The 27,874-nt window shown below is 48.1% G+C and overlaps 1 protein-coding gene across 1 annotated transcript in view; it reads right to left on the bottom strand.

The window, feature by feature from the left end:
• Window positions 1–27,874, bottom strand: part of PDCD11 (programmed cell death 11) — a 1,291,633-nt gene that overhangs the window by 1,217,451 nt on the left and 46,308 nt on the right. The window contains exon 3 of the mRNA XM_069611704.1: window positions 16,128–16,283. Coding sequence (XP_069467805.1) covers window positions 16,128–16,283 — 156 coding nt within the window. The remainder of the gene's footprint in view (window positions 1–16,127; window positions 16,284–27,874) is intronic.

Below are 27,874 nucleotides of genomic sequence, written 5' to 3'. Positions count from 1 at the left end.
CTATGCCAGTGTGCGTGTGAAGTATTAGTGCAAAGCTGGAAGCACTTTGCACAAGTGGAACATTTGGACCCTGTGTGAAATCAGCAGATGAAACCCAGGACCGAACGGGACTGGCGGTCCCAAAATGGCAGATCCCGAGAACAAAGGGACATGAAAGCGAGATGGGCACCGAACATGGTAGTGCGCCCATGAAGTTTAAGATGGGGCAGCCGGAGGCGCACAAGTAATCGACACGATATCCCTTAGTGTGGAAGCTGGGGAACGGTGCAGAGAGCCCCCACTGAGCCGCGACCGGGACGTGTGAGGGAAGCTTGGATGTGCGCGACTGAACTAAGAGGACAGGCTGCAGACTGGATGTCTGCGCCGGACTGCTGCTGGCCTGAATACCAGTAGCCCATTGAGCTCCCCCGCCAGGCCCGGGTGTTACAAAGTATCGGCAGTGTCAGGAGCAGAGGTGCACCTCTGCGAACTCGCCTTGGGAACGTGCCATGCACCAACGGGATACAAAATAGCAGCATTGACCTCGTCTCTTCTAATGTGGCACACTGGCGCTGCAAAGAGGACCAAACGAAGAGCCACGGGCACGCCGTACTCGTGCAGGTACACAGGAGCTGCACAGTGATCTGGGTGATCCTTATTAGCACTGAAATCAGGCCAACACGCCTGTGGGATTATAAACAGCACAACTCCAACCATGCACAAACTGCCAGGAAATAACTCCCAGGTGCAGCACGCACAGGGACTAGGACACCTGGAGCCCTAACTCTAAGGAGGTGACAAGAGCCTGTCCCACTAATTTCGGTGGCACACAGTGGTAGGCTTTACAGGTACAGAGCACGGTGTGCTCACGTGACATCAAAGCCCCCACGGGGCGGGCGCAGGAGTGGAGAGCAGCACAGCCTGAGGTACCAAGATATCGAGATGACAAGCACCACTATGCCAAAGCGCCCAGCGACAAGGAAGCGGCGCTGAGAGCCACAAGTGACTGATAATTGGAAGGCAAGACAGGAGTAGACTCATAGCGCCAATGGTAAACAACATTTGAAAAGCGCTGAGGCCCACGACACCAAACCACCAAATAACACCGGGAGGCGGACGGAGGCAACGGGTGCACATTATCAGATCCTGACTGGAGGCACAAGACCCCAGGACAAGACACACAAGTGCACGCCACTGCAAGCGGGCAAGCATACACCTTGCCCCACACAACAGGTTGTGCAACGACCCGCTATAGCACCACGTTCGAACCACAGGCACTGGGATGCGCAGACGAGTAGGATATCCTGACCAGAGCCAGGACAACTGGGCGAATAGAAAGGGCGGCGGCCAAGACGTGGGAGGACACAACCCATTCGCGCACCGGCCAGCTCATTCTGAATGGACTAAAACAGGACATCCCCAGCACCCTGGAGAAGAGATCCAGAAGTAGCACAGCCCCAGGACTGAGGCACAGCACCAAAACGTCCAAACCCCAGCGATGGACACGATTGCCCCTGCGGTCTGAGACAACAACACAAGGCGTCGGCGAACCTCGGCTGTGCACTTGGGGGACGGTGAGGTCCTGGTGTCTAGAGCTTGGGTGAATACTGGCACCAAAATGACATCCAAACTTCCCAAGTCCAAGGGGAAGCAGTCCACGTTGGAGGACTTCACCAAAACCCTGCAACAAATAGAGGGGGCAAGACCTAAAGACAGAAATCCACAGGTGGACACGACCCCAACGCGCGATGACCGGCATATCCTCGGAGAGCAAGCTGGAGGCAGCCACAGCTGAACTTAAAGCAACACTGGAGCTTAAAGTGGGTGCAGTACATGAGGAAGTTAATTTACTCAGACAGGACGTATGGAAGATAGCAGAACGCGCAGATGAGCTGGAAAACGAAGTGACCACAAACGACAGCCCGAACATCTCATGCCTCAGAGATCCACATCCTGAAGCAACAGGTCAGCAATCTAGAACACAGAGCGGAGGAAGCGAAAGGGCGTGCCCGGAGGAACAATGTACGCATAGTAGGCCTTCCAGAAGGGGGAGAAGGCCCTAACCCAACGGACTACGTTGAAAACGTGTTGCTGCAGGCAATAGGAGGCGGGGGCCCTTATGCAAGGATTTGCTGTGGAGAGGGCGCATAGAGCGCTCACAAGGAGACCTCTCCCAGGAGCCCCCACAAGGCCAATCATTGCCAAGATATTAAACTACCGAGATAGAGAGAAGATATTGGAATATTTCCGGAAAGGGGGCACCATACAGAGAGCATCGGCTAACATCTCGGCATATCCTGACTATACACTCCAAGTGCAGAGGCGGCGACTGAAATACGGGTCAGTGAAGAGAAGATTGAGAGATGCAGGCCTGCGATATATGTTGATGTACCCAGCAAAGCTGAAAAGTGTTCCACAACAACAAAGCTCTGTTCTTTGAGACTCTGGAAGATGCAAAAGAATGGCTGGATGCCCAAAATTGTCCGGAGGGTGCGGACAGCCGGAAAGAGGACGGTACGGACAAGTGAAGCCCGATACCGAGGTGCTGTATATGTTGTGACTCTGGGACTCGAATATAAAATAGAGTAGGATTGTGTTGAAATTAAAGGGGGACGGATTGAGAATATAACACGGTAGGTGTACAATATAATGTGACAGATAACAGGAGGCGCATAGGATGCACCCTTAAACCCCAATAGATAGGATAGTGAGGTTTCCAATAGGGTGGCAACCCCCTGCTGGGCATCGTTGGGGCTGGGAAGGGATGGGGGTGGGGAAGGGGAAGGGGGGCGTGTTGGGATGTTTGTAGAAGAGGGGAGGGAAAGTTGGGAAGCAGGTTGAGGTTGGTAAAGGGGGGGGGTGAAGTTTGAGAAAAAGCCTACAGGCATGAGCGACGGCCTACAAATAAAAATCGGCAGACCCACATGAGGAGGGGCGGAAAGGCATAGGATAATGTGGGACCTTAATTATTAACTTGGAATGTTAGGGGGCTCAATAGTTATTTGAAAAGGAATAAGGTTATGATGTATCTGCGTAGACAAAAAATAGACATAGCCCTGATACAAGAGACACTTTACGAAAGAGAAACCAGAAGTTATCCAGAGGAAATGGAAGGGGACGGTGGTTGGCGCAACATATTCGGCTTATGCCAGAGGGGTAATCATCTCGGTGGCGCCGCATGTTCCGTTCCAGCTATTACAATCCACAGTGGAAGCAGACGGGAGGATGGTCGCAGTAAGAGGGATGGTGGGAAATAAAGAAATTAATTTTATAAATACTTACGCCCCAAATCAGGACACAGTGGCATACTTCAGGACCCTGTATACCAAACTGAGCAAGTACTTGGGGGAGGCAGTGATTTGGGGGGGAAGATTTTAACTGTACGCTAAACCAGAGAATAGACAGATCGGACAAAATAGACAGACCTGCTCCGGCTGCTAGGGTACTGCAGACAGTGTTAAAGGACTTCAGGTTTGAGGATGCGCCACCCACAGGACAGACAGTACTCACATTTCTCGGTACCACAAAGCTTGCATACTAGGCTAGATTACATGTTTGTCATGCAGGAGCTGATGGCAGAAATAGTACAGATAGAATACAAGGAAAGGGTCTTCTCAGACCATTCGCCACTGAACCTCATATGGCAATATAGACCCCCCCCCCCCCCCCCAAGAGCAAGGATACCGACGTGGCGCCTCAGAGCTGAAGCGTTTAAAGATGTGGTGTTCAGGGAGGATTTGAGAGATGAAATAGTCAGTTACTTTGAGACTAACACTAACTCAGTGTTGAGTCGGCGAGTATGCTTTGGGAAGCCTTTAAAGTGGTAAAGAGAGGGATAGCCATAACTAAGACTAAAGGACTACAAGGAGGGATACTAACAGCACTGCAGGAAGCGCAAAGGGAGCTGGAGAAAATGACGAGAGGCAGACGTAATACTATAGAGGATGCGGAAACCATGAGCAGGTTGCAACAAGAATGCGCGGGACACTGGGAGAGACTGTGTAACTTAAATTATAAGAGATATGCAGAAAGACAACATGCGGGAGGAGATAAACCGGGAAGGGTACTAGCATGGTTATATAAAAGTGAGACCAGGGCAAGAGAGAAGGAGGGTGGGCAGGTAGTGGACACCCAAAAGGGCGTGAATAGATTATTCTAAAGTACATAAAGTACTATCAACAGCTGTATGGGGATGAAGGGGGAAGCGACCATAGGGACATAAAGCAAACACGAAGATATAGGCACGCCACAAATCAGTGCGGAGGAGCGAGAGGACCTAGACGCCCCGATAACCATGGAAGAACTAGAGGAGGTGGTGGTGGAGCTACCCACTTGCAAGACCCCGGGGGCCGACGGTCTCCCTAGTGAATTCTATAAATTGTATAGAAAAGAGGTACTCCCCCCGCTTTTGACTATGTTAAATGAGGCATACGAAATAGGAAGACTGCCGGAGTCCTTGAGAGAGGCGATTATCATACCACTCCAAAAACCAATAAGCCGGGCAAAAATTGTGGATCATTTAGACTGTTGTCAATGCTTAATCAAGATAGTAAAATGCTCACGGCAGTACTGGCAAACAGGGTGAAACGGATTATAGACAAACTAATACACCCTGACCAGACCGGGTACGTCCCACACAGGAATATAACTAACAATCTCAGGCGACTACACAGAGTTATAGAACACACAAAAGAGGAAACTGCGGAAATTGCAAATGTATGGCTAGATGCAATAAAAGCATTTGACTCAGTGAAATGGCCATGGTCAATAGTAGCCCTGTCCAGTTACGGGATAGGACCTGGGTACCTCAAGTGGGTCAAAACGGGAGCGATCATATCGGAAAGGTGGCAACTAAGCAGGGGTACAAGACAGGGATGCCTGTGGTCCCCCATGCTGTATATCTTAGCATTAGAGCCCCATGCGATATATCTAAGGCAACAGTATGATACGATAGGGATAAACATTAATGGGGAATTGCATCTGATTTCTTTATACGCTGACGATATGCTGTAATATCTACGATACCCAGAAGAAAACCTCCAATATGTTCTGGAAGTAATGGAACGATTTGCGGTGCCGTCGGGCATAGCGGTGAACCCCAGAAAATCATGCATATTTTCTGGGGAAAGGAAAATAATCAAGAAAAGGATATGGCGTAGGTTATTGAAGCTTCCAGGACGTTTTCCGCCTCAGTGATTGGTTTTGAGCTGGCAATTAAATCTTGGATGGCGGTAGCTAAATGGAGACTTCTGTTATTCTATAAGAAAATCTTGAACCACCGAAAGATTCATTTTTGTATGATTTGAAGCATCTATCGAATTTAAGGGCAGAGAACATGGTTACAGTCTTCTCACAGGCGTGTGTAAACATGTCTGAGATGGCTATACCGGGTGAACTTTTGATTAAGAATCTGTGTAAAGTAAAGCAAGCAGTATACAATAAAGACTGGTTGGATGAGTATGGACTCTTTTCCCAGTTAAGGAATTAACATGAAAAGGAGTATTTTAAGCTCTCCATCTTAAGAGATCACCAAGTGTATGTGATCAACTTTTATAAGATTCAGGTTCAATTTATTACCTATTGGAGACATTTTAACCATCTGTACATTTTTACCAAATTAATTGTTTTATTGTCTTTTTTGTGCGAATATTAATGGAGCTGATAATTTAAATCATTTGTTGATGAAATGCCCAGTTTTATCTGGAATATGCTTGAGGCATTTCAAAGAGTTTGTTCATAGGCCGAATTTTATTGGTGTTGATAATTTGTTGCAATGGATCTTAAGCAGTAATTGTAGGTCATTAATTCCTGCTGTCCTCAGATTCTGGACACAGTTCAAACTTATTTAGCATATTTAAAGTGGATGCTTCAAAATCTCACGAGAGTGTATTCATTGTTGTGGAATGTAATGTATGTTGTGTTTAGTTTTTACTTATTTCTGTAAAGCTTTGTATGTAAAAGGTTAATATTTTATTAACCAAATACAAATTAAACTAATTCAAAATGTGTTCATCTTAATGCCCGATATCCTTTCTTGTTGGGGCTTATAAAGACGAATGTGCCCAATCAGCATCCACCTGGCATACTCTCGTGCCAGGGATTTCTCACAACTGGCTTCTGCCTGGTATACTCTCCTGCCATGGCTTTCTTATGTTGACCCTGTGCACATTTCCAATACCTAGAGTCTCTTATATTAGCCTTTTCTGGTATTGTGTCTGCCTGGTGTACTATCCTGCCAGGACCTCTTTCATTTGTGTATTGCATAAGTCTCTTGTTCTGATTACTGTTACCCTTTCATAACAATGTTCACTTGCATGTATTCTTTGAGGGGCTGTTTTGTTCATTAATGGCGTTTAACATGTCTGCAGATATGCCCCGGTGGTATCTCGCCAGTCCCTTACGTGGACTCGCCAGTTCTTCCTGGTGTATTTTGTCTCTTCTGTGTTAGCTGGCAAGTGTTCAGCACCTTGCTCACGGCTTCCCTTTTCCCGGCTTTTCTGCTCTTCAAGGCTCCTGCAGGGCTCTCTGGCATCTTCACGAACTACGGTAAGGTGGAAGCGACCGCGGATCACCTGCAAATGCCCTGAAGTCTTTTCTTGGCTTCTGTAGGGAAGGCATGGTATCGCAAGTATGGCACCGACACAATGGGTACAGTTTGTAAAATCTTCATTGAAATTGTTAGAGCTGGAGAAACTCCTACTTTACCCTATTACTAAGATGGGCATAGTCTTCACCATCAAATAATAAATAACAGTCCTAGTGGAAAGTGTCAAAACAAAATGGCCTATGCTAACAAAACCTAATGCCTGCCCAATATCTTGTGCAAAAAAGGTTAAAAGGGTGAAATGTATGCATACGGAAAAATGAGTGTTCAAATTATTTGGTTGAACCAGCTCACCTCCTCACAGAGTAAGGCAGTGCCTGCAGGTAGGATGACACACAAACTGTTCCAAAATGTGGAAGGAGGCCCGCCTCTACGCATTCCACGTTAAAGTCCCTTTTCCCAGACTTCCAAAATAATGTTTCAACCAAAAGGTTCACAAAGGTCCCCCTCTGTCAGGCTCAGACCTCTCACGATAAAGTTAAACACAAACTTGCAAGGGGGTCCCTTCCCCAAGCTCATTATACTTCGGTTCTCCCTCAGTAGGGCTCGGACCACTTTCGTATGTCAAAGACTTTCGAAAGTACGTGGCTTTCTTTACAGACCACAGCAGGACCACTTTGACTCATTCACAGTTTAACTTTCACTCTTCCCTCTAGGAATGAATCTTCCTTCACTTTTGCTGTTCACTCGCTTTATCACTTTAAATAATGTACCTTTCACAGAGACTTTCGAGTGGGCTACTTCCTTTAACCGTACATTACTTAGTATTGCCAATTTCACAGCGGTCAACATCAAAGGACATTCATAGGTTTGCCTTTCCTCGCTTCTTATCCACATGCATGCAGCCTTCACTTGCGATATACTGTTGCTATTTCAAACTTTAACACACATACCTTTAACACACACTAAACGGAAAATGGGGATAAGCTTGAACCAACTTATGATACTCCGCAACCCTAGATAATGTTAGGCAACATTGACCGTGTTGCACTTGAAAGGGAAAGGTACAAGACCCCACCACTAGATTATTAATAACATAGAACACACCCTCCTGCACACAAATGCGCCACAGTTGATGTTAGAACTGCTATTTATTGACACATTCAGTTCTAGAAATTCATCTTGTATTGCCCTCTATCGGTGACACGTGTTTCAGCAAATTGTAAATGCCTTTTTTAAACCAGGGCTGATTTTCTGTGACACAAACTTATGTTGTGCAGTCTGTTGTTGTAGTAATAACCGGGTTAAATCCCGACAATAAGCAGCTCCTCTGTACGTCTGCTAGACGTGTCACCGATAGAGGGCAATACAAGATGTATTTCTAGAACTGAATGCGTCAATAAACAGCAGGTCTTGAATCACTGAACATCAAGTGTGGTGAATATTTATGCAGGAGGGTGTGTTCCATGTTTTCTTTAACACACACACTTCTGCCCTGCTCTTCACCATCTCAGAGCCTGCAATGCTCCTCCTACGGACTTCGCTTGGCCTCCTAACCTCACTGGACCCCTCCTCATCTTGCCGAGGTAAGCTTTGGCTTTGTGGACTTATTTGTGCCTGATGCGCATTTCTGCGCTTCTACTTTACAAATATTCCTAATGACATTTTCGGTACGTCAATTGCAGAAGCGCAATCCCACTATATGGAGAAATCCCATTTCCTGGGCATTTCATTCTCTTTGTGCACTGTGCACCTTCATCCATGTGTGTTTTCGGCCTTCAAAGATGGCTGGATTATTTGTATCTGCTGGTTTACTGTGTGGCCTGGCCCCAACTCCCTCTCGCATTGGTTGGCCTGCCATGATAGGCCAATCAGCCGAACCGGGAAGCAGGAGCCGGCACCAGACCACAAAGGCCCACACAAAGGCCCCCGTCAGATATGGGTACGTCTGCATGCCTCCCACCCTCGCCTGTGATGCATGTATGCCTCCCACCCTCACCCATGGTCGCCAGTGATGCCTGCATGCCTCCCACCCTCACCTGTGGTCGCCTGTGATGCCTGCATGCCTCCCACCCTCCCTCCTCTATGGTCGCCTGCGACGCCCGCATGCCCCCTCTCTACTACATCCCTCTTTTCTAGCCTGATGATGCCCTTATACTTCTTTGTATTGCATTAGCATGCTGCCTCTGCCCTATAAAATGGCATTTGTGTGCTGCTGCCGGCCTGTAAGATGGGGTAGGCACCATCTATTTGATCACTGATTTGACATTTGCATCAGTGTGCTGCTGCCGCCCTACAACATAAGGTAGGAGAATATATATATATATATATATATATATATATATATATATACGTATACACACACACACACACACCCGCCACCCGTAACATGGGGTCAGGCTCAATGGATGCAATTATCCTGTACTTCTCTCCTTGCACTTTGCGTATTATATGTCACCATTTGTACATTCTGTGATATTTTAATAAACCTTGTATGCTTCCTTTCTGTAACCTGAAGCACTGAAGCTAAGCTTAAGTGCCTACATACCTTCGGGTTTTGCGCGCTATACAAATAAACAAACACTGGTCTCTCAGGTTGCTTGCCAACTCACCGGCTGTGTGCGTCTCTTTCTCGGTTTTGTGATCTCTAATTCACGAGTCAAGATTAGTACCACAGGCTTGGCTTTGCCTCCCAACTCTGCCGTTCACCTGGGTGGGTCGCTGGTGTCCTTGAAACAGAATGCAGTATTCGCTTGCGAGATCTGGCCTTCTCCACGTGGCTTTTGCGGCCTGTTGTGGGCAACGAGCTCCAGTAGGGAACTCTTGGGTTTTTCGAACATCAGCTCTCGTCCCTTGGTCCATCACTCTGCTCCAATAGATTTGCCTTCGTCCCGGAAGCCCTGCTCGTACTTGTGCTCTGCCTTGCTCAAAGCGTATCTTTGGGTTCTGCCTTTTATTCGTGTGAGGAGAGCTAATTAGTATCAGGTGTATGCAATTAAGAGTCAAGTGCATGACTTTGCCTGGCCCGAATAGCGGGACATGTCCAGTACGATGTGTCTAAGTTGATGTTGTTACTCTCAGTCATCCTTTTCCTCAGCCCAGTGTTTGTGTAAAAAGGGGAGGAGTGGGGGGTGGGGGTGTAAGAGTCGGGACCACCTAAAAAAACAGGATGGGTTTGAGGAACAAAGAAGGGGAAATACCGTGTCTCACCATTGGCTGCCTCACCCCCTCAACTAGAGCGTTCCTTCTGCTCCTGGCCTTGTGTAATCTGCATTACTATATCCCTCTTCCTCATCCCAGTATGATATGATATGATATGGTATTTGTAACGCGCCTATACACAAGTGTTTCAAGGCGCGACGAAGCAGGGAGGGAGGGAAACAAGGGGAAGACAGACAAACGATCCTACTAGGCCAGGTGTCATTCAGATCGGGCAAGTGCAGAGGTAAGGGGAAAAGGAGAAAAGTGCAGGGGGAGGAGGTGGGAGGGAAAGTGCAGTACACGGTAAGTAGCATAATAAAATAATAATAAATAAAAGGGCCAGCTGGTGGCAAGTGCGAGGTAAGTGCAGAGCAAGTGCTAGAAGGGGGCTGTAGGGATACAGTGACAGTCCCACAGTGCAGGGGGAGCCAGGGAGGCAGTGCAAGTGGAGAGTGGCTGGGCCCTGGACCGAGGTCGCTGAGAGTGGCCAAGATGCAGGTTTAGTGCAGAATTTCAGTGGGGAGTTAAGCAGGTTTAGCAGGGGAGAGGGAGAGAGAAGGCAGAAGCGAAGAGGAAGGTTTTGAGGTGCTTCCGGAACCGGAGATGGTTCTCCTCAAGTTTCAGGGAGGCAGGAAGGCTGTTCCAGAGGGAGGCCCCTGCTGCGGAGAGAGATCTACCCCCAGCTCGTTGCTTCGAGAAGCGGCTGACCATGAGGGAGTTGGAGACGGATGAGCGAAGGGCTCGTAAAGGAAGATATTTAGGAAGAGAGAGTTGAAGGTATTTAGGCCCCAGGCCCCAGAAGGCCTTGTGGACAATGCAGAGGGTTTTGAACTTAATCCTCGCAGCCACTGGGAGCCAGTGAAGAGATTTCAGTCCTGGAGAGATACGGTCCCTGGGCTTGAGGCCAAGGACAAGTCTCGCAGTTCTGTTCTGGATAAGTTGCAGAGGGCGGAGAGTGGAGGCAGGCAGATTAAGATAGAGGCTGTTACAGTAATCCAGCCTTGAGAGAACCAGGGCTCGGGAGACAGTGAGCTTCTGGGGGAAGGAGAGGAAGGGAAGAATACCTCTGAGGAGGTGCAGCTGGTAGTGTGACTTCTTAGAGACGTCAGATATATGAGGAGAGAAGGAGAGTGTGGAGTCAAAGATGACCCCAAGGTTTTTAGCCTTGCAGGTAGGGGCAGGAAGGGGGCCAAGGGAGGCCGGCCAGAGAGCTGCAGGGAAGGAGGGAGTGGGTGTGCCGATGAGTAGAATCTCAGTCTTACTGGCGTTAAGGCAGAGGTCATTGGCGGCACACCATTCCTGGATAGCAGACAGACAGTCGGAGATGAGGGAAGAAGAGGAGGAGGCCGAGGGTAGCCTGAAAATGAGCTGGGTATCGTCCGCATAGCACTGGAAGTGGGGGCAGAGAGCGGCGATGCGGTGGGCAAGGAGTGCCAGATACTGGTTGAAAAGCCAGGGAGAGAGGTTGGATCCCTGGGGGACACCACAGGTGGAGAAAAAGATGTCGGAGAGGAAGGAGCCCATTTGGACCTGGGAGGGTCGACCGGAAAGGAAAGAGGTCAGCCATGCCAGAGCCTGACCAGTGATACCCAGGTTATCACGGAGACGGTTGAGCAGGATGGAATGGTTGACAGTGTCAAAGGCAGAGGAGAGATCGAGCAGAATGAGAACACAGGGAGTGTTGGAATCTAGGTTCAGGAGCAGGTCCTCACGGATGTTCAGGAGAGCAGTTTCCGTGCTTCTGGCCGCTCTGAAGCCGGATTGATGGTCATGAAGGTTACCAACATATTCAGCATGGAGGTTAAGCTGGGAGATGGCCAGTTTCTCCAGGAGCTTGCCCAGGAAGGGAGTAATGGAGATTGGGCGATAGTTGGCCGGGCAGGAGGGGTCGGAAGAGGGTTTCTTGAGGAGGGGGTGCACAAGGGAGTGCTTGAGGGGGGATGGGAAGACTCCAGAGGCGAATGAGTGGTTGCAAAAGTCAGCCAGGGCAGGAGCCAGGGAGTCGATGTGGTCCTTGATGGTTTTGGAGGAACAGGGGTGAACCTGTTTAGACGAGGCTTTCATAGATCGGACTTGTCTGGAAACCTCATCAGCAGAAAAAGGTGGAAAAGCAGAGAAGGAGGGCGGAGGGGCGGCTGCAAGAGAGCAAGAGGAAGAGCCGGGAAGAGAGGGAGGGAGGTGAGAGGAGGAGAGCGAGGACAGGATGTCCTGAGTTTTTGAGATGAAGTGCGAGGCCAGTGCAGTGCAAAGGGCCTGGGAGGGGACAGGAGAGGTAGAGATTGCAGCAGGGTTGGCCAGCTCCTTGCAGATTTTAAAGAGTTCGGCCGAGTTGTTAGATGCCTCAGAGATGCGGGCTTGGATAAGGGCTCTCTTCTTGGTGAGAACGGAGAGCCGGTATTGCCTTTGGAGCAGGCGGCAGGCCAGTTTGTCAGAGGATGAACATGAAGCACGCCATTTCCTCTCTGCCACCCTGCACTTGCGTTTTAGGGTGACGAGATCCGAGTCATACCAGGAGTTACATTTGGCTTTGGGCTTCAGGCGGATTCTCATGACGGGGGCAAGGATATCGAGAGTATCAGATATAGAGGAATAGAGCATGGAGAGGGCTGTGTCAGGGTGGGAGTCAGCCGAGGGGGGAGAAGGGGGCGAGAAGGTAGCAGCGAAAGCCTCAACTGACACGCGCTTCATGGGTCGGATGACCGAGAAGGTGGGAGGCAGTGAAGAGGGTGGCTTTGCCTGTGGGTTAGGGAGGGAGAGGTAGGAGGATAGGAGAAAGTGATCGCTCCAGGAGAGAGGAGTGGAGAGAGGGAGGGAGAGAGGGAGGGAGAGGGGAAGGTCAGAAGAGATCAGAGCATCAAGAGTGTGCCCTGCAGAGTGAGTAGGCCCAGACGGGAGAATGGAGAGTGAGAGAGAGAGAGAGTTGCAGAGTTCGCGAAAGAGACCAGTGGGGGGACAGGAGGCATCGAGGTGGATGTTGAAGTCACCGAGAAAGAGGAGTTGGGTGGTTGAGGACAGGAGTGAGGAGGAGAGGTCAGCCCACTCAGAGAGGAAGGAGGAAATTTGACCAGGTGGCCGATAGATAGTGGCCACGGTAAGGGAATGGCTAGGAGAGAGAGAGAGTCGGCAGACAAGACATTCAAAAGAGGAGTAGGTCTGCGTAGGAGTGACAGTGGCAGGAATCCACTCAGGGAAGATAAGGGCAACACCACCCCCTGAACGGTTAGGCCTGGGCACGGAGAGGATCTTGTAGCCATCAGGTAGGAGTGTGTCGAAGCTGGTGGCAGAGCTGGCAGTGAACCAAGTCTCAGTGAGACAGAGGATGTCGAGGTCCAGTTCCTCAAGAAGGCGACAGATATCAGAGGAGTGCTTGATGGCAGAGCGAGAATTTAGAGTGGCAATGTGGAGAAGGTTGCCACCCTTGAAAAACTTCCGGGGAGGGGTACAGATCAGAGGTACGCCCTGCGGAGGTGTTGGAGAAGGAGTTGAAGAGGGAGCAAGAGAAGGGGCAGGGAGGGAGGGGAGAGGCAAGGTAGCCGAGGACAGAGGAGGGGGGACAGCGGGAGCGGAGAGGAAGTTGATGAGGCATGGGAAGCGTCTATCAAAGAGGTGAAGGTTGGCCTGAGGGCCTTGGACCAAGACGGTCCCGTTAGCAGTATTCTCGTGCTTATGGGAATGGAAGTCCATTCTTGATGACTTGCATATTTAGTTTGGGCAAACGTTCTAAGTGGTTTTCAAAGGCAAGTCGGTTTTTGATGGTTTTGCTACAGATTTGGTGAAAATGTTTTCAACACTCTTCCTAGGGGGAATGAGGGAAGGTGTAACAATATGGCATTAGGTATGGGTGGAATATCCACAGAACAGAAAAGGGGATACCATGTCTCATCCGATGATGCCATGACACTTCCCCAGAGTGTGTCCCCCCTCTCCCAATGTGATCTTCCCTCATATAGCCTCCCCCAGAGTCAGGATCAGCTAACACAACCAGTGAGTGAGGAAAAAGCTATTTTACAAGAAGAGATTACACAAAGAACCAAGGAAGTAGCTGCAACACAGAGAGCTGGCTTAGGAAAATGTGGTGTGTATATATAAACTATTCCCAAACAGCATATTACTGGCGTTAAGAGCAGCTCTGTCTTCTCAACATCTTTGGAACTAAAACAAACAAAAAAATGGACAGGAGGCGCCTGCTGTGCCAGGAGAGCGTGCAATGACTACTCTCAACTGAAGCCCATCTTCACATGTGCCTTTAGGGAAGCCGAGCTGGCTCTTATTTAGGACAGGGTAATTAAGGACTCCTCCACAGGGGCCACACACTGTATTGCAGAGGCTTGCACTGGTTAACGCACGTCAACATTGCTTATTTCTAGCATTGTTGGATGCTGCAATGTCCAAGAATGCTCAAAAGGAAAAGGCCAGCATGATACCATAAAACAAGCCAACAATAAGAAAATTAGAAGCTTCCAGTACATATTGACAACAAGGATGAAAATATGCTTTATAAAACGGTCACCTAAAATGTGGAAATAGCTTAGAAACAATTGCGTCAAACAGATCTCTCGGTTGCCTCTCCCCTTGCAGTTTCTCCAGGAGCACGGCTCTCCAGTCGATTTCCATACTATGCCCTCTACTCCCAGACGGAGGGAAGTGTGGCCCTTTTACAATATCTGCGCCAGATATAGGTTTCCCGATTGGCCAACCCGGTCATGTGTTCCTCTTAAAAGACTTGATTAGTTCTTGAGTCTTTGGGATCAGAAATAGGGAAGGAGGTCTTTGCAAAGGTTAGTGGCCATTACAAAGTCCTGCCATGTCCTTCCAGCATTTGTTTGACACTTATCCGGACGCCATCTCCCCTGGCTTGCCAATTTGTTTCCCTGTAAAGGGCTTTATGGCTTGGGAATTTCAAATATTTGGGATCCGCTCGCTTCCCCTTTACCTGGTAACTTCAAATTTGGTTTGCTTGGAGGGCAGCATAAGTGCTTTGGTTGTGCGAGCCCGGACGCTGAATTTTGAGTAGAGAGCTTTTCACTATCAGTGTGTGAAGACGACTGAGTTTTCTTTAGTCTTTGACTAGTGCTTGGCATACCTAGTCGGGCAGCAAGGCTTGAGGTTGCATTTAAATCTGGAGTGGGCTCCTAATGGATATTGGAAGTTGTGGGGAGTGGGTTCTTTTGCAGCTTTCCTGGGTTTGGGGCGGGGGGCTACTCTCTCTGGGGCTGAGAGTGTCGTACCACAAAACCCCCAGTCACATGGGAGATAACCAGTGTAAAGTAAACACAGTTTCGTATGGGATGGGGTCAGTATACGGACTGTCTCCGAAGGCTGGAGTGTTATGTGAAAGAAAGAACAGAAAAGGGAGGGAGAGATCATTAAAAAATGTAAAGACGAAAGATCACAGACAATTGAGTAAAGTGTCTGAGGGTCTTATCTCCTCACCCTAGTCATGGACTACAAAGTCCAGCGTCAAATCTTCGATTCTTCTTTCCTAAGCTTTGAAAACTCCATTCAACACCACAATAAGAAAGGTGTTTACATGTTTTGCTTGCCCGACTTCAAGCACAGTTCTCCAGAACAGGAATCCTGCCCAAAGAGAAAAAGCAGCCAAAAACAATACACATCCACTGTGGAAGAAAAAGAAACGAAGGAAACCAAGTGCTCTCTTTGAAATGTCCTTTTGATAGATGTGAGATGTGGTAATCATGAAACAGTACACTGTAACAGTGTCACTTGCCCCCTACCGCTAAGGTGGTTTGTGGGTAGGTCCTTTGCTCAGGGTAAAAGACGACTAGCATAGAGTTGGCAGATGCCAGCAGCTTCTACCTTGTTAGGACCACAGATTGTTTCCAACAATACAGATTGAGTGTTGCATTTTCGTCGGTCCAAGCAGAAGCCCCTACCACCTGGTACACAGACAAGGAGCAAGCAATTGCCAGATAATAGTCTTGAGGTATACTCACTGTGTAAAACACACTATGATGTAGTCAACAATCTGAATTTGTACACAAAAAAAAAGGGAGAAATATTGTCAATTTGCAATGAAGCAGCAGACTTTTTTTTTTTAAGCAAACTAAATGCTTAGTGCTCAGTGTCCGTCACATAAAAACCTGAAAGTATGTGCTTTTTGCTTTAAAAAAGGTGCATGTTTTAATGAAAAAAAGACAGCTTTGTCAGAGGGCACGCACGTGTCCCTGCTAAAAATGTTAAAATATACAACTCGTCAACAACTCTTTGGTTTAAAAAAAGGTGCACATTTACGGTGTGGTAAGACAGCAGTATCCCTTCATTACATGATCTTGCACAGATGTCATGCCCGTGGGAATTTACCATCTAATTATTTTCTGATCATTTGGAGATCATCCAAATTCTGACCACAAAGCACAGCCCAAGTACACTCCTCACCACGCACATTAAATTTAAGAATCTCAATCCATTTCTCATCTTTCTTAGAAGCGGATGTTTCATTCCCTTCGGTCTTTGGCTTCTTCGATTTCAAGTGATCTGGTTTCTCAGAGTCCCCTTTAGTCTTCTTTCTTTTGGTGGTTGCAGCTCCATCTTCATGGGTCTGAAAAGAAAAGCAAGAAAATTGGCAAGGAGCATGGGATCTCATCGATGTGAACCACATGAAAGTGCAACCACACACTGCAATGCGATTAATCAATGACGTAGGGCCACTTTCAGGAAAGCAAATGTTAGAAAACCGTGGCATGCACATCACTTGCAAGAAAAATCATGCACTATTATCGATAAATCGCATGGTGCACATGTGACCCTCATAGTTTCATAAACCAGCTCTGTGGGAGAAAACTATTAAATATTGTAAACTTTAAAACAAAATGAAGTGTCAACTTACATCACAATAAAGACAAACACCACTATACATCTGGGACTAATGTGATCGAGAATGACAAAGTGTGACTACCTTACTCCTAGTCCATAGTCCCTTTCCTCCATACTTGTAGGACATTCCGCCCTTTGGGACGGGAGCACTTTAAGCATCAAAAAATGTTGTCATTTTATTGTTACGCGGGCAACTGCACATGACCGCAGCCCCGCCTTCCTGAGCTACACATCACCCTTCAGTTCTTTTCTATTGCCAGGTCAAGGACCATTTAGCAAAATACAGGATACTTATTAGAGGGGACGGCGGGCGGGCGTATGGAGTAAAGGGGAGTATGGACTAGGAAGGGAATAGTTTCTTACCTGTAACTCCATTTCTCCAGCATTGGTATCTTTCATGGATTCACATGCTTAGAATATTCCCCGTCGTCAGACTGGGACCCTCGGTACACATATATAGCCTTTTCCTATAGGAAAACTTACGACACTTTTGTGTCCTATCTACGTCCTTTTAGGACCCGCCTACGCATGCTCCGTAGGCCGTCGCAGTATAAGAGGCCCGCCCCCGCGGCTCCCCTTCAGATTTCGGCCCCTCCAAAGTAGGAAGGGTTAAACCTACCAAGCAAATACATTGCATTCCGGGGAGGTTGGCAGGCGCATGTGAATCCATGAAAGATACCAATGCTGGAGAAATGGAGTTACAGATAAGAAACTATTCCCTTCTCCAGCAGTGGATCTTTCATGGATTCACATGCTTAGAATAGATTGTATAGCAGTAACATCTGAGACGGCGGTGAGAATGTAATGTAATATACCCTCACCATAATACACAATGCATATGTACAGCAGGAATAAGTTAACTCTCATAACCTTACCCACATAAAGTATACTGTCATCAAAAGGTAGAAAAAACGACTCTCCACAGCGTGGAGCTTACTTTACTGAAACAGATGGCGCAGGACAGCTCTTCCCATCTGCACCTCGTCCGCATGCTGCCTGGCAAGACAGTAGTGGCGGGTAAACGTGTGGGGCACCGACCATGCCGCAGCCTGGCATATGTCTGTCAGCGGAATTCCTGCCCATAATGCTGCTGAGGAGGACGTTGCTCTTGTAGAATGGGCTCCAGGATGCCCTTGCAGCGGCCTTCCGGCCTTGGAGTGGCAAAACGCAATCGTTGATGAGACCCATAGAGCCAATCCTTGTTTAGAGATTGCTTTTGCCATCGTCGACGGACCATATGCGATGAACAATTGTCGAGTAGACCGGAGTTCCTGTGTACGATGTAGGTAAAATTTCAGAGCCCTCTTAACGTCCAAGGTAAGAAGAGCTTTTTCTGCTGTTGATGATGGGGTCGCGAAGAAAGTAGGGAGAACAATGGACGAGTGTTTGTGATACACTGTCGGAACTTTTGGGACGAACGTAGGATTAGTTGCCAGGACCACCTTGTCCTTAAAGAATCTCAAGTATGACGGGTCTACGACCAGCGCTTGCAGTTCCGAGATTCTCCTAGCTGATGTGATAGCAATTAAGAATGCCAACTTCCACGACATGAATTTCATGTCCGACGTGGCCATAGGCTCAAATGGCGGTTTCATTAAGCCTGCCAACACTGTGTTGAGACTCCAAGTTGGAGGCAAACGTTTCACCGGGGGAAAAGTACGAAATAAACCCCTCATGAAGTGTTTCACCAGTCTGTCGCTGAATAGAGAAGACGGTCTCTTCCTCGTGAACCTCGAGATGGCCGCCAGTTGCACCTTTATCTATGTGAAGGATAAACCACTCTCTGCCAAGAGAAGCAGGTAAGGTAGAATTTGTTCCGGCGTCACCGTCAACGGTTGTAGGCCTTACTGTCCTCGACACCATTCACAGAACCTCCGCCACTTATAGGTGTAAGATTTGTTGGTAGAAGGGGCTCGAGCCGCCTGCAGAATTTTTTGACAATCCTCCGAAACGTCTAAAGCACCGAACTCCGAAAAGTCAGGAGCCAGGCTGCAAGGTTGAGACTGTCCGGGTCGTGATGCCACACCGTGCCTTTGTCCCGGGATAGAAGGTTTGGGACTCTCGGAAACGCTATTGGATGTTCCAGCGACAGGTGAAGCGTATCCACTGTACTGTCTTCCGTATGAGGGGGGACGGAGGAAAAGCATAAAGGAACATGTCCGTCCATGGGAAGGAGAATGCCTCCCCCATGGAACCCTCCTGAGGCCATCTGCTTGCGAATTGCTCGCATTTCTTGTCGTCATTGGTTGCGAAAGCGTCCAGAGGGGGGTGACCCCATTTCTCGAACACTTTCATCAGCTGAAGTGTGTCCATTTCCCATTCGTGTATCTGGGCCATGCTTCTGCTGAGGGAATCCGCTTGCGAATTCCTCACTCCAGGGAGATGGTGAGCCACGATGGAAATCCTGTGCTTCAATGCCCAATGCCATGTTTTCTCGGCCTCTATGGAAAGAGTTCTTGATCGCATCCCTCCTTGTTTTCTCAAATAAAACATGGCCGTCGTATTGTCGGTCAGTACTCGTACTCGCGATCCCTTGATGTGTGGTAGGAATGCCTTCAAAGCCCATCGTACTGCTCTGAGCTCTAACACGTTTAAGTGTATGAATGACTCCGTTGGGAGACCAGCGACCTTGCGTTTGAAGGGTACCCATGCGAGCTCCCCATCCGGTTAGGGACGCATCCGTGACTATGGTTCACTGAAACTCCGGTTCCTGTAGGGGTACACCGTTGTTCAAATTGTGGGAACTCTGCCACCACTGAAGGGTCCGAAGCAGCTTGTCGTCGTCGATGGTTATCTTGTCTGACCACGATCCTTGGACCCGTGTCCATTGGTCCGCGAGGAATTCCTGGACTGGCCTCATGAATAGGCGACAGTTTGCCACCAGATGGATGCAGGATGCCATGGCCCCTAGGATCGAAACGTATTTCCTGACTGAGAGCCTGGTGGTTTGTTGTAGTCGGCCCACCAGCTGATTGAGTTTTGAGGTTCTGTCGAGAGAAGGCTTCACTAGCCCCAACTGGGTCTCGAACTGTGCCCCCAGGAACACCAACGTTCTCGATGGCCGCAGAGAGGATTTTTCGAAGTTTATGGCAAATCCCAGCTGTTGCAGAAGCTGCATGGTGGCTTGCAAACTTGTGTCGGTCGACGCTGGGGAGGATCCCCTTACCAGCCAGTCGTCGAGGTATGAGTATACGTGGTGGCCTTGCTTCCTTAGCCAGGCCGCTACTGGGGCCAGGCATTTCGTGAACGTTCTGGGGGAGGTCTTGAGCCCAAAGGGAAGAACCGTGAACTGGTAGTGAGTCCGCCCTATTACAAATCTCAGGAATTTCCTGTGTTTCCGACACATTGGAATATGGAAGTACGCGTCCTGTAAATCCAGGGACGCTAGAAAATTCCGTTCTTGAACGGCGCGGATCACTTCCTGCAGCGTGAGCATTTGGAATTTTAGGCTCTTTAAAGACTTGTTGCGATCTCGTAAGTCTAAAATGGGACGCCATTTGCCGTTCGGCTTTTTTACGACGAAGTATCTTGAGTAGACTCCTTGACCTCTCTGATGTTGGAACTAATTCTATCACGCCCTTTGCTAACATGAGTGTTACCTCTTGTTGCAGTATCCTCAGATGGGAATGAGCGGTGAACGCAGGTGGAATGTGCGGAAGGGCTGTGCTTGAATTGTAGAGAGTGCCCGTTCCTTACAGTGTCCAGCACCCATTGATCCGTCGTTATTCGTTCCCATTCGTCGACATATGCGGACACTCTTCCCCCCAGAACGGTGTGTTGACTGTCACTGCTGATCTTTATTTTGTTTGTCTCTCGATGACGACGGATAGGATGGTCTCTTCCTGGACGTCTGGAAGTTCCAGCGTCAGTTTGCCGTTTGGGAAGCACGCCTGCACCCTTGGGAGGGGTAAGCCGACCTGACAAAGGATCTGTCTCCAGACGCAGAGAATCTGGAATTACCTGAAGCCCCTCTAAAGGGACGAAAAGACTTGTAGCTTCGTCCACTCTGGAGGGCACCCAATGAAAGTGCTGTGTCCGAGTCCTCTTTCATTCCCTTTAGGGCCTCGTCTACCTTCTCTCCGAATAAAAGGTCTCCCTCAAAAGGCATATCTAATACTTTGTATTGTACCTCTGGTCTGAAGTAGGTACACTTGAGCCATGACTGTCGTAATACGACCCCATTATTGACTTGCTTGAAGCCTGATTCAGCGAGGTCCACCGCGATGTTTATTGCGTGATTGGCGGCTTCCTCACCCTCGGACAAGTAACATCGCTGCCTTCCTATGCTCTTCAAGAAGATGATCCAGCAACGGCGCTAGCCTGTGCCACATCTCTCCGTCGTATCTGGCTACAATAGCCAGAGAGTTTGCGGCCTTTACTGTGGTAGCTCCCACGGAAAACACTTTTTTGCCAAAGGCATCCTGGCGTCTTGCTTCGTTTTCAGGCGGAGTCGTGCACTTGTGCTGGGCCTTCGCCTTCCTCGCCGCCGACACCACTGATTCCGGCGTTGGTTGGGAGGATAAAGACTTTCTCGAGGCGTCCTTTCACTGCCGGCTCCGAAAAGGGGCGACGCATTGTCTGCAACCCTTCCTTCCACACGTGGTCTAGTATTGGTATTGAGAACACAGACCTCCTTCTCTTACCCATGTGGTCGAACAAAAAACAGTCCTTTTTCTGTTCTTCCTGGGACAAACCAAATTCCTTACACGCCTTCTCCATCATAGAATGGAATGATGCAATGTCGTCCGGAGGGGACGGGTGAGCTGGGCTTCTTGGGGTTTCTAACTCCACCTCTGACTCCCAGGTTGGATCCCTGGAGGGGGATGATGAGATATCCGACATGGCTCCCCTGTCCGACTCCGAATCTGGCAGCTCACCTTCCTCTTGGGGTGCCAGTGCTGAGATTGGCGTGCATAAGTGCGTCGGTGGACGGGACGGGCCCGGCTCGTCGACGGGTGACTGTGGCAGGTTTACCTGAGGTAGTCTCTGGTCCAACGACTGTACCAAAGACTGAAGCGTGGACAGAATTTCCAACGACAAAACAGATTGAGGATTGAGAAGAGGGGCAGATACCCGATCCCCTCGTCGACGACTTGTCAACCACTCGTAGCCCGAGGTCTGCCGGGCCAGCTATTCTCCCGCTCTCGTCCTCCCCCGAGGACAGCGACACAGCCTGTTCTTGCAATAAATTATCCGGGGGGATCGGATCAAAAACTTCAGGCCTCCAGGCTTCCTGTAGAATCCCCGTTGACGAGGCCACCGTCGCAGTCGGTGGGACGGTGGATACCACGTGCGTCATCAGTGGCAGGGTGGAGGCCGATGACTGGACCGCCGCCGACGACGGTGGCTTAGCAGGTGGTTTAGGCGGTCCCGCCTTTTCCACACTTGGCCTGCCTTTACTCGACTCGAGGTCGATCTATGGTGATCGCCCGAGGAGGATTTTGGCTTTTCCTTGTCATACTTTTTTGATGAAGAGGACGATTTTTTCAACGAGGATTCTCTAGCTGAATGACTCCAAGATGACTCTTTTTCCGTCGGTCGAGATTTCTTCGCCGGTGGTTCCGACGAGGCAGCGCGGTGTGATGTTTTCGCCGATTGTGTGGAGCCTACCTCCGAAGCGGGGTATGCCCCTGCTCCATCATTCAGCCATGCCACCAGCCGTCGGTTTCGGTCTTTGAGGGTCTTTTGAGAAAACCCTTTGCATATGTCGCAGCTATCAGCCGAATGATGAGGGTGGAGGCAGTATATACAATCCATATGTCCGTCCCCCTCAAACTTTTTTCAATCCGCACGTCGCGCATGGACGGAACAGCGCTTTTCCTGACATGGAGGAAAAGTTTTCTCGAACTCCAACTCCAGTACACAACCTTGTACAAAATAGTAAGACGACGCAAGGAGATCCCACTACTTTGGAGACGGTTGAAATCTGAAGGGGAGCCGCGGGGGCGGGCCTCTTATACTGGGACGGCCTACGGAGCATGCGTAGGCGGGTCCTAAAAGGATGTAGATAGGACACAAAAGTGTTGGAAGTTTTCCTATAGGAAAAGGCTATGTATATGTGTACCGAGGGTCCCAGTCTGACGACGGGGAATATTCTAAGCATGTGAATCCATGAAAGATCCAATGCTGGAGAATAAGGTAGTCACTTCGGTGAGTAACTGTCATACTCCTACGTCCTGTCCCCTTTCCTCCATACTTGTGGGAGATTCCCAAGCACTGACCAAAGGAAAAATGGAAGGATGGCCATTTCCCTTATTGGAACACATTCTTAAGGACTGCCTGGCCGATTAGGACAGGAGCTCAGATCGAGACAATGTCTGCAAAAAGCCGAAGGGGAAGCCCAAGTAGCAGCCTTGGCTATGGACTCCTAAGTGACATATGTTTGGAAAGCAACAGAAGTCGCTTTGCCCTGGACCAAATGCGCATGAATGCCCTTTGGTGGCTGAAGGCCCCGAGTTTTGTAGGCCTCGGAGATACATGAAGCTATCCAACAAGAGATGGATGCTGTTGAGGCAGTTTTCCCTTTTGGGTCACTAAATGTATCAGAGTTGTGAAGAACTTCTAAGTTCGCTTGTTCTGTCGAGGTAAAATTTCAGAGCTCGTCTCAGCATCCGAGACCGAGTTCGGGAAGAAGAATGGTAAAGAGATTGACTGGTTTCAGTGGAACTCAGACAATTTTGGGAAGGAAAGAAGGAGTGCTAAGCACAACCTTATCCTTGTGGAAATTTATGAACGGATGTTCGACAGAGAGCTTGAAGCTCCCTTATTCTTCTCGCAGATGTTACCACAATCAAAAAGGCCACTTTCCAAGAAACAAACAACGTACTTGAGCTCGGTAGTAGCCATAGATTCAAAAGGCTTATGACAACGTGGCGAGGAGCACATTCAGACCCCATTTTGGATGAGGAGGCCTAACCGGAGGAAAAAAATTAAGACCTGCAAAATGTCTCTTGATGATTGGGTTTGCCAGTAAAAAAGAGCAAGCATCTGTAGACAGGTAAGCCGCAATGGCAGATAGTTATGTCGTGCATGATAAGACATGGAGGCCAGAGGCTGCAAGGTCAGATATAAAAAAGACAAGACACAGTCAATAGAAGCCTGTCGGGGGATCAGGCTGTTAAGCTAGACACCAATGACAAAATCAAAGCCATTTGCTCTTGTACGGAGCCCTCGTATAAGGCTTACATGCTTACAGACCTATACGACGATGGCACTTTTAAGGAATTTGAAACACTACAGGAGGAAGCTGGAATTCATACGGGCCAGTTTCTGTGGTATCAAAGGATACGGACTACAGCACGAAAAAAGTGGACTCAAACCCTCTGATCACACTATTGTACAGCTTGGGAGAGGGATGGAGACCAGTGTCCCAGATCTATGGCCATTTGAGTGACACCCCCAACCCGCCGATCTGAAAAGAAGAAGGGAAACGGACATGGGCCGGGAAATGGCTGATGGAGAATGGGAGAGGGCTCTAGCGTACCCTAAAGCAGTCTCCAAAAACCACAGATTTAGACAAATACAACTGGACCTGTTATACCGAACATATTTAACCCCATCCAGTCTGGCGAAATTCAATAAATCACCACACTCTGTCTGCACCTGGTGCGGAGAAAATAATGCGGACCTGATTCACATGTTCTGGTCGTGCACCAAAACACAGTCCCTGTGGACCACCGCACAGCTGACAAGCGAAAAAGCAGGGTTGACTTGGTACAAGTGGACCCCAGACGAATGCCTTCTGGGAACATACCCCAGGCCGGCCAAACTTAAACACCAGGCCAAATTAATGGACATCATGTGCATACTGGCAAAAAGGACAATTGCAATGTCCTGGAAAAAACCTGCAGGACCCCAACAAAAGGTATGGCACAGAGAATTGGAACGTTGGGCACAAGCTGAAACAAAGGCATGGGAAGACAGTGTTGCCAGGTCCACGGACACCTCGAGCATGACCCTAACGGCCTGGAAAGAACTCACAGGATCCTTGTTTCGCCCCTCGGATGACAAGCCCCCATGAACAAGAACAAACCTATGGAAAACTGATTCACAACTAACATCACAGGACCCCGAGAGCAACTAGCCACATCTTCACTGGATCCTCACAAGCTCAAGTCCCCTCTCCCCCCTCCCCCCGGCTTGCCCAACCCCCTCTGAACCGACAGACTGTCCTGCCATGATGGAAGGAGCACTTGGAGACAGTTAAAGTTAAATTGTTAAATGTTACTGTTTTATTACGAAATGCCTATTATCCTCCAACTATGGACATATCTTCTGTCATGCAAATGTAAACAAGATAAATGCCAATGAACAAATTTAAAAATAAAATAAACATGTGAGGGGTCCCTACTCATCGTACTGAGAAATGTGAAAACCCTTTGGAGCAGTGAATGAAAACTTTTACACATTTCTGGCTTAACCATCAATGCAACATTCATCATTCCCAGCCTTTGCGAAAGAAGAATCTTCAATTCTGCATATCACCAGTGTTCTCTTTGCGCTATAACACTAACCAGTCATTATGCAAAACATCTTCAACACCCCTTTCATAACCCAGCCCTGCCAGCATAGGCCCCTGTTGCTGAGATGAAGCGCAGGATTATGCCACAGGGACACAACGATGCAGCCACAGGTTTTGATTATTAGCAATCAGCCATGAAGTCAGAACCTACCTTGTAGCATCAACAGTGAGCAGCTTGTTCTTCATGTTTGGCATCTTTCCCATGGAGTATAAATTACTCTGGGGAAAAGGGAAAGTCGCATCCCTCTCTATTGCCACCCAGAGCGGGGTAGAGATCCCCCACCCCCTTGCACAAAATAGTACTCTGCTGTCTTAAGCCAAACCTCTTTGTAATAATTAACCAAGTTAAGGTATCCAAAACCCCCTTCTTTAACACAGCGCCTCAATATATATTGTAGTATTGTCTTTTTTTCTCACCCCACATAAAATTCTGAAAAAGCCTATCAAACTGTCGGAAACTTTTTGGGGGGAATCGTAATGTAAGCGACTGATGACAAAATCTTATTAAGTCATTTTATTTGCGTTAACCATGGCCCAGATTTTTAAAGCCAGCTTCTCCCACATTTTCACATCTCTCAAAATCACTTCAGCTATCTTAATCACGTTGAGCTCTACAACTTTCTTTAAGCCAAGTACAATACACCCCCAAATATTTGGCCTGATCTTCAGTACACTTACAAATCCAAGAAGCGAAATCCCCTCCTTGACCATTTGACGAAAGGATGTCTTTCTTGTCTCAATGAATCTTATGTCATGACAAACGTCCCACCTCCGCAAACAGGGTTTTCAACAGTATGCTACACTCCACTGGATTGGACAACATAGTCATGTCATCAGCATAAAATGAGACCTTAACATCTTTTGGATTTACACAGACACCAGGATTCCTCTGCTTCTGCCTATATGCCACCAATGGTTCAAAAGCAATATTGAGGCGATAAAGGGAAACCTTGCCTAGTGCCGCTTGTCAGGGAAAACAAGTCTGAGAGCTCACTATTCACCCAAATATTCGCTGATACTGCTGAGCATAAGCAGCAGATTGCTTTTAGAAAGCCTGCACCAAATCCCATCCTCAGCAATGTACACTGTAGGAAAGCCCAAATAACTCAATCAAAAGCCTTCTAGGCATCCAAAAATAATCAACAGAATACAGTACACTATTTCCATTAAGCCCCAATATAATCAATGATTGTTCTAATATTATCATAAACAAATCTATGTCTCATAAATCCCACCTGGGACTCTTATAAAATCACCCATACATGTATGTAACCTAAGATTTTGGTAAACATCTTAATATCTACATTAAGTACAGAAATAGATCGATAGTTTCCACTCTTTCTGTGATCCCTACCTGGTTTGGGTATTAACGTAATTAATGGCTCCTTCATGGAAGAACAGAACACCATTTTTCAAGATTAGTTGTACAGGACACAAAAATGGAGATAGCTGAGCCATAAAACAGTTATAAAACTCAGCCAGCAATCCTGGCAATTTTCCCAGATGAAGCCGATCTATCGCCGTTGTAATTTCATCAGCTTCAATCCCAAAAGAATAAAGATATATAGATACATCACTCACCGTAATCGTATTTCTGATGCTTGTGTCCGCTTAAGATTCACATGCTGTGCATAGGCCGACATCTAGTGGAAGCTGTGGAGTATGTCATGGGTTTTGACCCATGTTGAATCAATAGACTGGGTAGATGTGGGGATGAGCTGTCGCCGCCCATTATTCTATCCCAGAACAAACTAAATCAATAGACTGGGTGGATGTTGGGATGAGCTATCGCCGCCCACATTCACGCCAGAATAGGAGAACTGCGCAGTTGGCACGAGATCACTCCAAAGATACAACCTTCTTGTGGGGGGGGTTTCCACATCACCACTCTACTGTGAGGATGCCATCAAAACAATGTTAAGCAAGGGTCCTATACTATCAAGCAAAAGACCACTCTATTGAAATGCAGTAGTTCAAGACAACTCAAAAAAATGCATGCAGTACCCGCTTTGGACTCAAGGCGGCGCTAGCGGTCTAAACTCTGACAGGAGAACTGCTACTTCAGAAGCTAATCAGCCTTCTGTGACAATTGGGACTCCAAAGCTTGTCAGGTAATGGAAGATCTAACCACCTGCTGTTCCCAGAGACAATCTGATTTGATTAACAGGCCAAAAGGCTGGGAAACCTTCTCACCTCAGAAAGCCCAGGATATCACATGGTCATGCCAACCAAATGCAAAGTGGCCCCCTGGTCTGTTGACCTCAGCTTGCTGGAGCCCACACAAAAGACCTTTTCCCTTGAATAGGATATGGTGATTTTGACTGTTTCCTGTCAACAAAGATCTGCCAGCCAGGAGGGACATGTGATCACTGTCATCCCCTAACTTTGGGGGCGGACTCAAACACTGCAGTACTTTGAATTGAAAGCAAATATATATTTTACAGAAATACTGATAACTCTTGGTAACCAGATGACAGAAATGTGAAATTTGGGGATCCTTAAAATGAAAACTTTGCCCACAATTCAAGCCCAAACTCCAATTTGTGTGATGTTCTGGGGCAAAACCCTGCTATTTATTGATACTACAGACTCTGTGTTTAAGCTAGAGACATGGGAATTTACTGGAGTATGTATGGACAGGCCGTGTATATGTGTATAATTTTTAATGAAAAACCAATGTTGAATAACCCACTAAAATCAAAAATAAGTTGCCATTTCTTTACCCAAGCTCCTAGAAACGCCAGAGTCGGAACAGTGCCTACCTCATGTGATATATGATGTGTGTAGGTGATGTA

Source organism: Ambystoma mexicanum, chromosome 8, assembly GCF_040938575.1.
Source record: "Ambystoma mexicanum isolate Mex_15411 chromosome 8, UKY_AmexF1_1, whole genome shotgun sequence".
NCBI lineage: Eukaryota > Metazoa > Chordata > Amphibia > Caudata > Ambystomatidae > Ambystoma > Ambystoma mexicanum.
Note: the sequence above shows the minus strand (reverse complement) of the source record. Positions and strands in the feature narration are given on the sequence as shown.